At 34.9% G+C, this 15,363-nt stretch overlaps 1 protein-coding gene across 4 annotated transcripts in view; it reads left to right on the top strand.

The window, feature by feature from the left end:
• Positions 1-15,363, top strand: part of Lama2 (laminin subunit alpha 2) — a 630,868-nt gene that overhangs the window by 164,063 nt on the left and 451,442 nt on the right. For all 4 annotated transcript variants that reach the window (XM_074074982.1, XM_074074980.1, XM_074074975.1 and 1 more), the window contains exon 2: positions 13,959-14,129. In XM_074074982.1, the coding sequence (XP_073931083.1) occupies positions 14,003-14,129 (127 nt within the window). In that variant the 5' untranslated portion in view covers positions 13,959-14,002. The remainder of the gene's footprint in view (positions 1-13,958; positions 14,130-15,363) is intronic.

The following is a 15,363-nucleotide window of genomic DNA, read 5'->3' as shown; positions in this document are numbered from 1 at the left end:
ATGTGTCCCTAAGGAAATCTTATACTTACTGATAAACACAAATGAAAAAAAGAGTGATGCAAATGAAGATGACCTTTGCTTTCCATCCATCTAGGTCTTTTCAACCAGGGTAAACAGAACGTAGAACCGTGTTTTCATGTGTGTTCATCAGGGGGCATAAGAAATTGTTGAGAGTCCTTAAAGAACGTGAGAGAATCATCTTTCCTGAGGCTGTTGGATTCATCAAAGTGTACACGAATTCCTTCTGATATTTTTGTTTGAAAGATAAAAATAAAGTGCATGCTCCCAACATTGCAAATAGGTTAGAGACATTGTATTTAAATTTTTATTTTTTGGCCTATCTACAGCAGACATTTTCACAAGATTTTTGATTTATTTCCTTTGTTGTGGGGTAATTGCCAATTTAAGATTCTAAGTTTCATTTTTAGTGACTTAAAAGTGTTTTACATTCCCTTTCCTTTCCCTTTTTTACTTCTCATTTTGGGTTTGCACACAGACCTGCCAAAGAGACATCTAGCTTATAGGCTTGGTTTTGGAAGACAGCAGAAGAGCACAAATACTGAACATATGTTCTTCTGATATTGATGAAGTGAGGTTGGAAGGAGCTTGGAAGCACAGTCTATTTCTCCCCAACTGCCACCTCCTCAATACATATTTTGGGTACCCTTATGCTAGAACATTCCAAATAAGTGTCCCACTAGGATAATTAGTTTTAATCATAATGATTTTGAAAACCATTAGGACAATTCAGGATTGTCGTACCAGTAGAACAGAATAAAATCACAACAAAACGATTTGGAAGTTCTAATTTTAAATAGTTGGTAAGTTACATTTACCAACCAAGTTGTAAGGTCTGGAAATGTGACCAGAACAGTGGAAGTAGTCCGAATAGGTAGGTTCTTAATAAGTGGTATAAGAAGAATATATTGGGTATCAGTTTCTTGGGGGGTTAGATTTCAAGTTAGAACCTATTCAGTCTAGTCCTCGAAATATTATCTTGCTTAATTTGATTGTTGTTTCGTTTCAAGTGCCCATTAATTGTGGGTACTGTAGCCAACTTCAGTTTCCCAAACACAGTGCGGTTATAGTAGAGTTCAAAAAATAGGTATAGGAATTTAGGGAAGCTTGAGGTACAAATGCCTTATTTGAAGTTATTGTTCTAGAGATGCACTATTATGACTGTCCTACAAAAAATCAGAATTATCATGGTAGTTACTTTCTCACGTATGTCTAAATTTCAGTTCATAGTAAATTGATAAGGATAATCCTCTCTCAAACGAGATGAATGATGTTCTTTGTCAAGAATTAAATAAAATCCTACATTCTTGACTGGACCAAGTGTCTTGGATGGCAATTGAATATATAGTAACCCTTGTATTATTGCTGGCATATGCTACACACAGTAAGCACTGATATTCAAAAGTTATACTTGCTTAAGATCCATTGATGTACATATGGTTTCCTTTGGCTCGTTACATTTTTGATGATAATAAAAGTACTTAAATTTTCATCTTAGTCTATTTATAAGAAAGAGAATAAAGAATTTTAAAGATCAATTCCACAGAGGAGCATGAACTACTTTTTCCAATTGAAAAAGAGGAAAGGAGACCAAACTAAGTCAAAGACTTTTAAGAAATAACCTTTAATTTTGGAACTTGACAAATTTGGGAGAGCAGAATTAAGTGACAGTATGAGACAAATGTGAAAGTGCTGAACACAGGACTAGAAAACATGCTCTCCTTGACTTTGTCTTCTCTGGCCAACTGGATCCAGCATTATTTTTTTCCTAGCTTGCAACCATTGTTGTGTCTGGACAGCTATTAGTTCAAATTGGACTGATTTTTCAGTTCTGTAAAACTCTTCATCTGTATTGTGGATCAAGTGCATTAAGTTACTTCCTGCAGTGCACAGCTGGAAATCATTCTCTTCAACGCTTTGTTTTGTTCCATTTTTGTTTTATACCAATGTGTTCCTACACACCCACATAGCTCAAGATTTCAACAGACAAGTGTCTCCTTTACTTCCTTGACACGTCTTAGAACATTTTAAATTGGCGTGTTTTCTTTTGTCTTTTAAATAGTGAATCACTTGCAAACGGCTCTGTTTACTCTCATAAATACTTTTTAAAATGCTCCACAGACCTAGAAACTGAAATGGAAAGTTTTCTTTTTTCTCTTGAGAGGTGATAGGTGCTTGGCATAATGTGGCAGGAGAAATACTATACCTAAGATTAGGATGACAGGAAAAAGAGCGGAAAAGAAAGGGAGACAGAGAGGGAAATTTTTGACATGTGTTGTTGTAAATAATACATGATTAATCTTCATAGTTGTTAAAAATGAATATATTCAAAATAATCGTTTCAATACTGACTTTTCCATAGCAAGCCTCCAACTACCATTAATTACCAATTATATGAATGGTGTTCTTTACAGGCTGTACTATACATGTGAACAAAAAGTATTATTTGAGAAGTTAAAATACATATGTACATATGTGTATTTATGTGTATATGTCAATATACCAGTATATATCGGTATTTCTGAATGTAAATTCAGAAGTATAATAATGTGCAAGACGGATATTCCGCAGCATTTAATTAGCTGAATATTTAAGCAGATGAAACAGAGAAAACATGTATGGAAATATTTATGCCACACTACAGAAGAAAGATATTTTTAAGATGAGCACTAGATACTGGTCATTTAAAAATAATGGTTTATCAACCTTTGCACAAAGCCAGTGAAAATAAAGAACACAATGAAAAAAAGAAAAGAAAGAAAACCCAGAAGTAAAAATTTCACCATGAAACAATTCTTTTTTTTTAATTATTATTTTATTATTCATATGTGCATACAAGGCTTGGGTCATTTCTCCCCCCTGCCCCCACCCCCTCCCTTACCACCCACTCCGCCCCCTCCCTCTCCCCCCACCCCCTCAATACCCAGCAGAAACTATTTTGCCCTTATTTCTAATTTTGTTGTAGAGAGAGTATAAGCAATAATAGTAAGGAACAAAGGTTTTTGCTAGTTGAGATAAGGATAGCTATACAGGGGGTTGACTCACATTAATGTTACCTTCTAGGTTAATTCTTTTTGATCTCACCTTTTCTCTAGTTCCTGGTCCCCTTTTCCTATTGGCCTCAGTTGCTTTTAAGGTATCTGCTTTAGTTTCTCTGCATTAAGGGCAACAAATGCTAGCTAATTTTTTAGGTGTCTTACCTATCCTCACCCCTTCCTTGTGTGTTCTCGCTTTTATCATGTGCTCAAAGTCCAATCTCATTGCTGTGTTTGCCCTTGATCTAATATCCACATATGAGGGAGAACATATGATTTTTGGTCTTTTGGGCCAGGCTAACCTCACTCAGAATGATGTTCTCCAATTCCATCTATTTACCAGCGAATGATAACATTTCGTTCTTCTTCATGGCTGCATAAAATTCCATTGTGTATAGATACCACATTTTCTTAATCCATTCGTCAGTGGTGGGGCATCTTGGCTGTTTCCATAACTTGGCTATTGTGAATAGTGCTGCAATAAACATGGGTGTGCAGGTGCCTCTGGAGTAACCTGTGTCACAGTCTTTTGGGTATATCCCCAAGAGTGGTATTGCTGGATCAAATGGTAGATCAATGTCTAGCTTTTTAAGTAGCCTCCAAATTTTTTTCCAGAGTGGTTGTACTAGTTTACATTCCCACCAACAGTGTAAGAGGGTTCCTTTTTCCCTGCATCCTCACCAATACCTGTTGGTGGTGGTGTTGCTGATGATGGCTATTCTAACAGGGGTTAGGTGGAATCTTAGTGTGGTTTTAATTTGCATGTCCTTTATTGCTAGAGATGGTGAGCATTTTTTCATGTGAAACAGAATTCTTAAAGTGACTCTGTTGCCACTTAAAATCATGGTCTTGGTAAATTTGGTCTTTGTATACAAAGTTGTGATTAGTGTCACTACTATTGTCTTTTTACATTTTACCCTATAGCTGTTTTACTGAAGTGAGTGCGAGCAAACACACACACACACACACACACACACACACACACACACACACACATATACTCTTTGATTAGTTATAGAGTTACTCTTTCCTGATCTTTCTAATGTAGCTATGTATGTGCAGGCCTGTGTCTTTATACCTTACACGTGATCTTCATAGATATCTGGCATTTAGACCATAAGCAACAGAAACCACCAATACCATTTATCTTGAGCAGAAATATATTTGAAATATGTTACAACTTTCAGAACTCATTGAAAGATTTGAAAACCATGCCCAGGAGATGACAGGTATCAAGGCCTTCCTAGATGTTGACACAGGAACAGTTGAGACAGCCATTGTTGTCATAACTTCCTCTCCCACTCCTGCTGGTCAGGCCTGCCTCTGTGCTACCATGATGTGATTTCCCTTACCTCCTCGTCTGTGCTTCACATGTTCAAGATTCAGAACCCTGGGGAATTGCATTCCATGACCTAACCACTAGGGGACAGGGATAATGCAGGTCTCCCCTATTTCAACTTCTTGGGCAGGAGGAAGCACATTGCATACCTTCAATACTAAACACAGAGCCAATTACTCAGGGATAGAAATGGAGGATGGATGTTAGACAGACAAGAAGTGACAAAGCTCTACTACATTTTTCAATTAGTTTGCTTTTTCTTTGAATTATTTTATTTAGCTAGAGTACCAAAACAGAGTCCCATATTTCAACTATATCAGGGATCTGTTTTGATGGCCTTTGTTTAAAATATTTCTCTCCAGAAAGATTACACTGTGTACATATTTATTCTCATTCAGTAAATTTCAGTTTGAGTGGATTATATGCCAGCTAGCATTATCCATATATTAATCACTGTGTAGACTAAAGATCCTTTGTAAAGATTAAAGTTCAGTATGATGAGAAATATAATAAAATATTAACTAAGTACTATACACCAACAAAGTACTAAGACACCAATAAGGAAACAAATTCTGTGTGGCAAAATCAGGGAACACATTCACAGAGTAAAGAATACTAGAGCTGGATCATGAGAGATGAGTAGATGACCAAGAAAGAAGCACATTTTATATAGAACGGACAAAATGAAATAATGAAAAGGAGTTTTCAGATCTCTTGCTCTATTTACAAACAGTAAGAAATCAGTACACTGGGTGTATAGAAAGGCATGAGGTAGGATAGTAGTGGATGAGTTCAAGAGGAAGATGGGGTCTTGATATTCAGATTACCAGGGAATCGGTTAACTGTCTGTAGGCAACTCATGGGGGGGTCTTAAAACAAGAGTGACACAATCTTTAAGAAGATCATTTCTGCAGCAGTGCAGAAGATGACTGGGAGTGGAGTAATCAGAAAGACTGGTTAGGTTGCTGTTGTTATGGTTGTAAGGTAAGAATAAAATATATCTGTATATATAAGTATATATATATATATGTAGAGATGTGTATATATGTAGTTAAAGTTAAGCAAGAGACAAAAATTTAATCTGTTGGAAGCAGAAATTTTAGAATGGTGAGATATTTGTTTACAACGTGCCTCTTAACATTTTCCAGTGGCTGTGGAATCACATTTTATTAACACTGGCTGATGTTTACTCATTTAGAAAGAATGACAGAAAATTGAGAAAAAAAGAATATAAATGAGGTAGTTTTTGTGGATGGTCTTCATGAATTCAGTCAATAATGGAGAAGAGAATGTGGAAAGAGCAGATTAGTTAGTTATTTTGAAAAGGTGTTATTGACAGACGTGAGAGGAACTGATTTCTAAGTATCCTTAGGAGCCAGAAACAGGTTTCCTGTCCTCTCTTGCTGATCCTGTGGATCTACTGAGGATATCTACAACAGTGACACCTTTGTCAGAGGAAGTCAAGGTGTCAAATTACAGTAAGAAAGAGCATGTCCTTAAAATAGAGGTATTTGAAAATGAATCGTGGGACTTGCGATCCGAAGCTCCGAGGGAAGTAAACTTTGAGCCTGTCTTGAAGGTAACAAGAGAACTTGAAGGTATGGGAGTCAGGAACAGTGTAGGAGGTGATGAGGATTTTCATTAAGGGTAGGGAAGGGAGTGAAATGGAGTAGGTCTATGATAGTAAAATTGAATATTTTTTATTTTGTGTCACAATAAGGCTCACTGTTCCACGCAGGTTCCAGCAATTATTTTCTTCATTGGTAAAATTCAAGTTTGAACAGCAAGGCTCTATTGAACTGATATCCTTTTGCTACCAGACAACAACCTTCTACTCTATTACTGAGAGAAATTGCCCAAAGCCCGAGGAACCAGTAATAACATAAATTTTACATATGTACTGTATTTCTGCAGATTTTTTTTTTGCCAAAATTATGATGAAAAGTTCCTCCATGCAGAAAAGTTGGAAGACTTATATGGTGAACACAATACATTCACAATCTAAATTCTAAAATTAAAATTTTCCTCTGTTTGCTTTTTTTGCCTATTGACTTATCTGAACATATCTATCTACATATGAATTCATGTTATTTTTTAATACATTGCACACTTCATCCCTGTACATGTTATTAGGAAGATTATTAACTGGAATTTGATAGTGTACTTTCTTTTGAAGGTAAAATTTCGTACAATGAAATGCATAAATTGTCATTGATATAACATTCATTCACTGAGTATAATATTTAAGTTTTAACAAATGTGTATACCTACATAATACAAAGTTCTTTCAGAAATATTATCACTCCAGAAATTTCCTTTATACCTCTTCACAGTCAATCTATGCCCCCAAACCCACAAAGGCAAATTATTTTCCCTGTTTTATTCTCCCAACTGATTGGGTTTGCCTGTTTTAAAAAATCATATGAATGAGTAATAGAGTATGCATTCCTTTGGGCAAAGCTTATTTTATTTGGCACAATAATTTTTGGAGTCATCTATGTTGTGGAGTATATCAAAAGTTTGTTCTTTTTAATGTTAAATAATATTCCATTGTATAAAAACATCAGTTTCTGTATCATTTCTCCAACTGATGGAAACCCAGCTGTTTCTAGTTTGGGCTACTACCTTAGAAACCGCTATGAATACTTTCGTTCAGATCCATCATTTCTTTTCTACTATGAGAAAAAATGTGTTATATGGTAGGTCTAGATTGAAATTTGTTAAAAATTACTGATCAGTTTTATAAAGTAGTTCTACTCAAAATAGTGGCATTCCTATTGCTATACAATTTTTTTTAACTTTTGTTGTTATTAATCTTTTTAGTGTCATACCACTTAATGTAAAGCATATATAAGCATGCTCACCTGGATCCCTCCAACCTCTCCTTCTGTGTTATCTTTGTCATATGTGTTATATCTATAAACACTGAAGCTCACCTCCAAAGCAACATTGTAACTAAGTATCAATATATATTTTAAAGACTTTAACAAGGAAAACAGTTTGTTTATATTTTTTGTCAACTTTGATTTTCTATTGATCATATGAAAATTTTTTGGGTTTAAGATATTGCATTCTTCAGTTGAAGAATTCATTTTTCAACTGTAGTTGAAAATGTAGTTTCTATTTCTCTAAAGGGATTTAGTTTTCCTTTTATTACAAGCATTGCACACATGGCATTCCTGTATCTGGTGTCTACTGATTGCCTTTTCTCTTAAGTATAGGCTGCATTTTATTATTTATCTATATATTTAGGATTTTTTCAAAGATACATTGTAGTAACCCTAGATTCTGTCATGTTCTGAAGAATACTTACCCATCCTTTTTTTTTTAGTTGTCATTTTGTCAGTTGGTTAATTCGGACGACTTCAACTCCCACTCCTGTCTTCCCTACAGCCTTTTGTAATTATAATCTCTATTCAGTTCTTTTGGTACCATGTACCTAGGACTTATGTAGGCCTAGCATTTGTGAGCAATTTAAGCAGAGTTTAGACAGATTTTTGACACTTCCTTTCTGTAGCTCTCTATTCTAGTATTTCTCCCCTCACTTCATAGCTGCTATGGCATCCTTAGTTCTGTTTTTTGGTTCTTCCATGAAGTAAAACTATGGGTGCCTACACATTTCTCCTGCCTTACTGTTTCTGGTTTCTCTGATTAAACAGAAGCTCATGTGTGGACTGACTCTTCAGGTACTTTGTAGGGCTATATGCATGTATATGTTTATATATGTGTATATCTATGTGAGTGTATATATATATACATATATACATATACATATATACATATATATACATATATATGTATATATATATATATACACACACACACACACAATATGTGTGTGTGTGTGTGTGTATGTAACGAGAGGGAAAGACTGGAATTACACCTTTTATCTGTAGGAACTTTCCTCCAATTAGAGATGCTACTCAGCTTTTAAGAATAGACCTTCCTTGAATAGGGTTAACAAAGATTCCACCATTTAAAATCGGAAAGTGAGATTTTGGCAATGCAGAGCATAAAATAATGCCAACATGTATGAATGCACCAGAGTATTTTAGCAAGAAAACATAGTATAAATGTGCCCCACGAAACCACAGAAATTTTAGTGAATTTTCTCTTTCTTTTTAATTAATATATGTTAATTGCACAGAGGGGTTCTATTGTGATATTTACAACATGCAGATAATGTACTTTGATGAAATTTATCCTATTTATATTACTCTTTTTAAACCTCCTTCCCATCTCTCCACCCCTTTTTAATTTATTTTCTTTCTTTTATTTTGTCACTTTTACATTTACTTACATATGTATACATTGTTTGGGCCACCTCCCCACTCACCCTCACTTCTGAGCAGAATCTGTTCTACCCTCTTTTTCTCTGATTTTGTTGAGGAGAAAACATAGGTGATATTAAGACAGCGTTTTTGCTAGTTTGAGATAAAGATAGCTATACAGAGAGATTCCTAGCGTTGCTTCCATGCACAGGTGTATTACAACCCAAACTGATTCATCTCTACCAAACCTCTTCACTACTTCCTGGTCCCCTTCCCATAGTGGCCTCCGCCAGTTTAAGATTACTATATTTTCTCCTCTACAATGAGCACATTAACCACATTCAAGTTTTAGGTTTCCTTTCCTTTCTCTATTCCTCTCATGCATGTTCTTTCCTTAGTGTTTCACCCATGTCCAATAGTATCACTGCATTTGTTTTGGGTCTATAATCCGCATATGAGGGAGAATGTGATTTTTGGTCTTCTGAGCCTGGCTAACCTTGCTCAGAATGATGTTCTCCAGTTCCATCCATTTACTTGCGAATGACAAAATTTCATTCATTTTGTGGTGGAATAAAATTCTATTGTGTATAGATACCACACTTTCTTAATCCATTTGTCAGTAGTGGGGCATCTTGGCTGTTTCCATAACTTGGCTATTGTGAATAGTGCTGCAGTAAACATGGGTGTGCAGGTGCCTATGGAACAACCTGTATCACATTCCTTCAGGTATATCCCTAGGATCCCCACTCCTTTTTAATAGCTTTTGTTTTCTGAATATTTTCCATATTGTAGCAGATTTTCTATTTCTCCCTGATTCAGACTTAGCCATTTATTAGTTGTCAGTTTGATCAAATATATTATTTTGTAAGTAGCATGCTTATTATAATCTCTAATACATTTATAAAATAGAAGGAATAAATAATAAGTAGTTTTGTTCACACTTTGTTCCTCATAATCGTAGATCAAACTAAATTTATTTACCCTAAATCCTATCCAGAATATGATGTCAATCATAGATGTATAGATAATGATCACTAGATTTTTTGCCATGAACACTACAGGACCTCAAATTGAATTGAGAGTCTATGAGTCAATGCTCTATCAAGGTTCATCCACTATTTGCAGTTCATGTACACTTCTAATATTTATGTAATCCTAACAAGTGACCCATATTGATATGGCACTAAATATTATTCTGATGCTCTTAAGTGGGAATAGATAAGTATAGTCTAATAGATTCAGCATATAATGAAAATGAATTGCAATCTATAATACAACAGGCTGAAAATTCAATAAAAGCTCAGATATTGACTGACTCTTCAAGTTAGTCATTAATAACAAATTGGGGACCTTCCCTAACCAATATTCTTTACTGATTTTTAAAAATAAACAACAAAATAGTGATAAAATTCATAAGGAACTGTCTTCTGACCACAAAGCAAGGCAATTAAATTATGGACAGGTTAATTTTGAGCACATGATCAATATGTATAGTGTAAAGAAAGATCAATAGGTATAGTACAAACAAATCAATATGAAGAAGTGAAAGATGTTAAATGTAAATTTTAACAGTGTCTTTAGCTTCATGAGCTGAAAACTGAAGCCAAAATGGACTGGTGAGTGGATAAGTTATTTATTTTATGAAATATGTAAATTGATAACCTTTGTAAGACCAAGTTTTGGTTCTTCATTATACCTTGACAAAAAGTTTTCTGAGCTTTTTAAAGAGCTGAGTTCAAATCATATTATCAGTCTTAGGTTTGCACACATTACTTAGCTTCACTGAGATTTATTTTCTTCATTTGAGAAGTGGAATTATGAAAATTTACAGAGTGGGATTATTAGGGTGTTAAATAATATGAAGGATGTAAGATGATCCTTTTATAGCTGTATCAGTTTGACTCATTTTATTCCTTTTTTCCCCATGGGGAAACTGGGATATAGCACAGCCCAGTTTTTCTGAAAATACAGTATAAACTAAAATATTGTTTGCCTGCCATCTTCCTTTTTGGCCTTTTCTCATGATTATTTAGGTCTGGGAAAGTGTAGTTCTGGCCAACTCAAATCAGGTCCAAAAGGCTTACACCAGGATATGAAGAGGAATATCCATGCCTGCAAAGCAGGACAGATGTCATGGTGAAGGTTAGGATTAGTCAGTGCTGAAGGAGCAAAGATCATAGAACCAAACTGATAACAGCCTGGAGAAGTTTGAAATCCAGAGAGGCTTTTGTGTAAGTAAACTGGCTTTTCTGAAAGGACTAAATAAATATACTTGGTAACCCAAAGTCTTACTGGCCTGCAAGATGAGAGGTAGACTTTTACCCTCCTCCCAAACAGAATGCTTTACATATCTTTTTCAACTTACTACCTGTTTTCTACAGTATAAACTAAATATTTGAAGAATTGGAAAAAATTAATGGAAACAAATTACTACTAATGACAAGTAGGCAGTTGTTTGTGGTGTTACGGACGTGAGCCATTATGTATATCCCCTGTGTAATCTATTTGCATTTGTCTATGTTAATGTCTATTTCTACATAATTACATAATCATATATGTTAGAACAATGACAGATTCAAATACTCTGACAGTTACTCAACACCCACCTAAGCTTTCAGCATAAAGTCCATACTCATATGCTATTTCTTTTGGCTGGTATGTTTGTTTTCTTTCTTTCCTCCTTTTTTTCTACCAGAAAAACTTATATTTTTTCAAGAAGTAATTTAAGATCTGTTCCCACAATGAGCTCATCTTAATAATTTTCAAATATTTTGATATTTGGCATAGTATATGCTCAAAATATATTTGATGAAAAAGTAATTGCACAGTTAAATACAAAATGGTGAGGAATGACAGAAGAGAAAGTTTTGCAAACATACTTTATTTATTTAATCATATATCATTTGCTAAGCTAGAAAATAAAATGTCTAAGAGAGACAATGTCCTGGACATCATCTAATTATTTTTAAATTTGCAACTTGATGAACTTCACAAAATTCTTAGATAAGTTTCCAGTAAGCCTTATATACATAGAAAAAATAAAAAAGATAATAGATAACTTCTATTTGGTTCTTCACCTTTTACGAAATTCTCCACATTTTCTCATGAAATAACCGTTTTATGAATGACTAATATTTCTCTGACCAATGATCATGTAAGCTAACCTCAGATCACATTGGTAGAATGTCTTATTGTGTGTGGGGTCAGACAGCACAGAGATGAAAGACTAGGGGTGTGTGGAAAGTGATAGATTCTTCAGAAATAATGAATGAAATAGTGACAGCAATCAAATACAAAAGTAAACACTGAACTGACAAACCAGGAAAAGTTGGAAAGTTTAAGTAGTTATTAGCTGGACAAAAGCACAAGTTTGGAGGACCAGGAGTGGGTGCTTCATTAGAGAGCAAAATGGGCAGAATTTCAGAGACTCGTGAGTAGGGGAAGGAAGGAAAGAGAGAAGATCACTTGGGTGCAGCTGTGTGGGAATAATTGAGACTGGAATTGAAGTGTTGACTGGTGTTTTAAAAATTTTTGAGAGTGATTACAATAAGGATTCAAATTATTTGAAAGGTTTTTAGTTGCTCTACTTTTATTTGTTGTTTTTCTGATTTAAAAGATAGTTTTAACAGTCAAAAACAAATGCATATGAGTCTGATCGAGTATTATAATCCTTCCTGGTTTACTTCTTCCTTTTTTTTTCTTTTCTTCTTCCTTTCAGTGCAATTCTGAGGTCAACTGGGACCAAAAATGAGCACTAGGTTTCTGTAGGTTTCATATGACATTGTGGACACTATCAATGTAGTGATTAAGAGGACAGATTCTGCAGCAGATTGGTTGGACTCAAGTCACAGCTCTGCTACTTGCTAGCTATAACCTTATAAAGCTATTTAACATGTCTATGCTTCCTTAGTAAAATAGAGGCAAAGTAGCATGAAGCTCACCTGGATGTTATGTGGAGTAAATTAGTCCATGACGATATAGTGTGTTAGACCAGTGTTATACAGAATTGTGTCTAGCACATTACAGACATGTGTCATTGTTAGGAATGATTATTATGCTATATGCAGATGGTGCAGGAGAATACTTTGGAGGCCAATATTTATACCATTTATTTATTCATTTCAAATATATATTGAGTGCCTCAGCATGTGCCAACTTTTGAGGACAAGGCAGAAAGCTTTTATGTAGTAAAAATTGTAAGGGTTTTGGTAAAATATTAGGGCATAAGATTTAATCAGAGAATACTTTTTTTCAGAAGGTGAACTAATAGAGACCTGCTTGGCATATGTATAAAGCTGAGAGCTAGTGGTTAGAAGATTCCTTATAAAAACTGAGCCAAGTTATCTGTAATTACAAATGTTCTTTCTCTAAGAAGTTTGTTAACTGAAGAATGGTCTTTGAAGAGTGACTTTCCCATACTATTGTTGAAAAATGTCTATAAAATGCAGATAACTAGACATGTATGAGGCAAAATTGGCATTAGGTTACAGGAGGTGAAGAACTCCAATTTGGGTTCTTAGGTGAAATGAAAGATCTGCCTTGCCCTCACTGAGATAGACCTGAGAGTATATTTTTATTATAACTAAGAAATATTTTTGGCATATGATTATTGACTACTATCATGACTTGTTTATGGCAAGATTTTGTTGTATAACACAGTTGTGTAACATAGAAAGCAGTAAATACTGGTTTCTCCAAAACTTTCATGATTTTCTGTTTTCTCCAGTCCAGATATAAAGGAACTGCAACGCTATTTACATTAAATGATAATTGGGACATAAAATGACCATGAAGCTTATAAGTGCATAGTTGTACAGGAACTTTACATGTGATTATAGTTTAATACTGGATACAAAAAAGCTGCATTGGAAGACAGATTATTCAGTTTCAGTAAAAATTTTTATCAACATGAGGAGATTATATAAAAATTTTGCTTGACACTTAGGAGGATTAGGCAGTAGGAGCCTGAGTTCAAGGCCAACCTGGGCTACATCACAAGACTAAATATCAGAAAACAAACCAAAACAAAAAAGTGTATTCAAGACAAGACCTGTTTTCTAATTAAATATTAGAGGTTAAAAATTAAGAAGACAGCCTTAGATTCCATATTTAAGACCTAGAAAGAAAATGTTCTTTTGATAATATAGCATTTATGCTGCACACTGCATGAAGTCAGGTATTTGATTATCATTATTTCACTTAACTCTGAAAAATATCCTGCCTTAATTGCATTTTAAAATAGGCAAAATCATAAAATTGATTCTGGCCCCCATACATTTTGTCCTTCTTTTCCAGGTTTATTCCCTGCTGTCCTGAATCTTGCTTCCAATGCACTCATCATGACCAATGCAACATGTGGAGAAAGGGGACCTGAAATGTACTGCAAGTTGGTAGAGCATGTCCCTGGGCAGCCTGTGAGGAACCCCCAATGTCGAATATGCAATCAAAACAGCAGCAATCCATACCGTATGTATTATGTATGTGTTTGTTTGGCTCTGGATGAGATTTGGAATTGAGAGATTTTTGAGACCAAGTTGAATTAAATTCAATGGTGTTGTGATCCTCAGAATTCCTAAAGTATTCTTTCACTGTGAGCCTCTTTATGGTCCTTCTTTGTCATTCAACAAACATCACAGTATGTACAGCCCCTTATATGTACCAGGTGCAATGATTGGAGGGGATCCTCTAATTGAAGCCCTGTGGTAATTATTAGGTTTACTGCCTTCAGAATGGTATCTGAGAATGTGGTTATTCACTGGGGGTTTGGTGTTCATTGGTTTCTTTTGTGCCAGACACTGTGCTTCAGAATAAAGTAGGATCCTAGCTCTCAACAAGTGAGCCAATGGGCTAGAAGCTGGCTATTGCTATATCATGGGATAAGTTCAAAGGAAAGAATGGGCACAGAGTCCTGAAGAAGGGACTGGAAGGTCCTAAATTCAGTCTTGGAGCAAGTGAAGGCTTGCCTGATAAAGTAGTGATCAAGCTAGTAACAAAGAACACGTATTACCTGAGCCAATGAAGAGGTGAGAGAAGGGAAGAGAAGAAGAAAGGTCAAGGAGAGAGATCAGAATAACAAAGAAAACATTCCTTGCTCAAGGAATTTCAAGCAGTTAAGAATGACCAGAACTGAAAGTGTTAGAGGGCATTGCAGAGGTGAGTCTAATGTACATGGCTGGAAAAAAGATGATGAAGCTTCTTAGGAACTACTAGAGGAGTGGTTTAAGGAGAAGTACCATGAAAAGTCCTCATTTTGACCTTGATGAACCGCATTGATATCTCAGACCCATTCATGTGTTTATTCAAAAACACTTAAACTTACACTACTATTGATACATGGCACTAAATCATATATATTAAATCATATGTAGTCTTTGACATGGAGGACTTATTGAGGCTAGGGGAAAGAGTAAAGTAAATCAGACACTAAGAGAACATGCCAATATCAGCTAAGGATTCCTGGGAAAAAGTGACCAATATATTTAAAAACTACAAGTTAGTAAGACTAAGTGAGAAAAAGCATTATAAAGAAAAATAATACATAAATCTTAAAGGTTTAAAACCTCTTAACATATCGAGAGAACTATAATTTGGATTAGCAAGAAAATAACTTTTATGGTAAAGGAAAGAATGGTATGAGATAATTTTAGAGATATATCTTAGAAAATCACTATGTCTACATGTATATTGATTATATATCTAG

Source organism: Castor canadensis, chromosome 1, assembly GCF_047511655.1.
Source record: "Castor canadensis chromosome 1, mCasCan1.hap1v2, whole genome shotgun sequence".
NCBI lineage: Eukaryota > Metazoa > Chordata > Mammalia > Rodentia > Castoridae > Castor > Castor canadensis.
The sequence above is the reverse complement of the archived record's forward strand: the minus strand, read 5'-3'. Positions and strand labels throughout refer to the sequence as shown.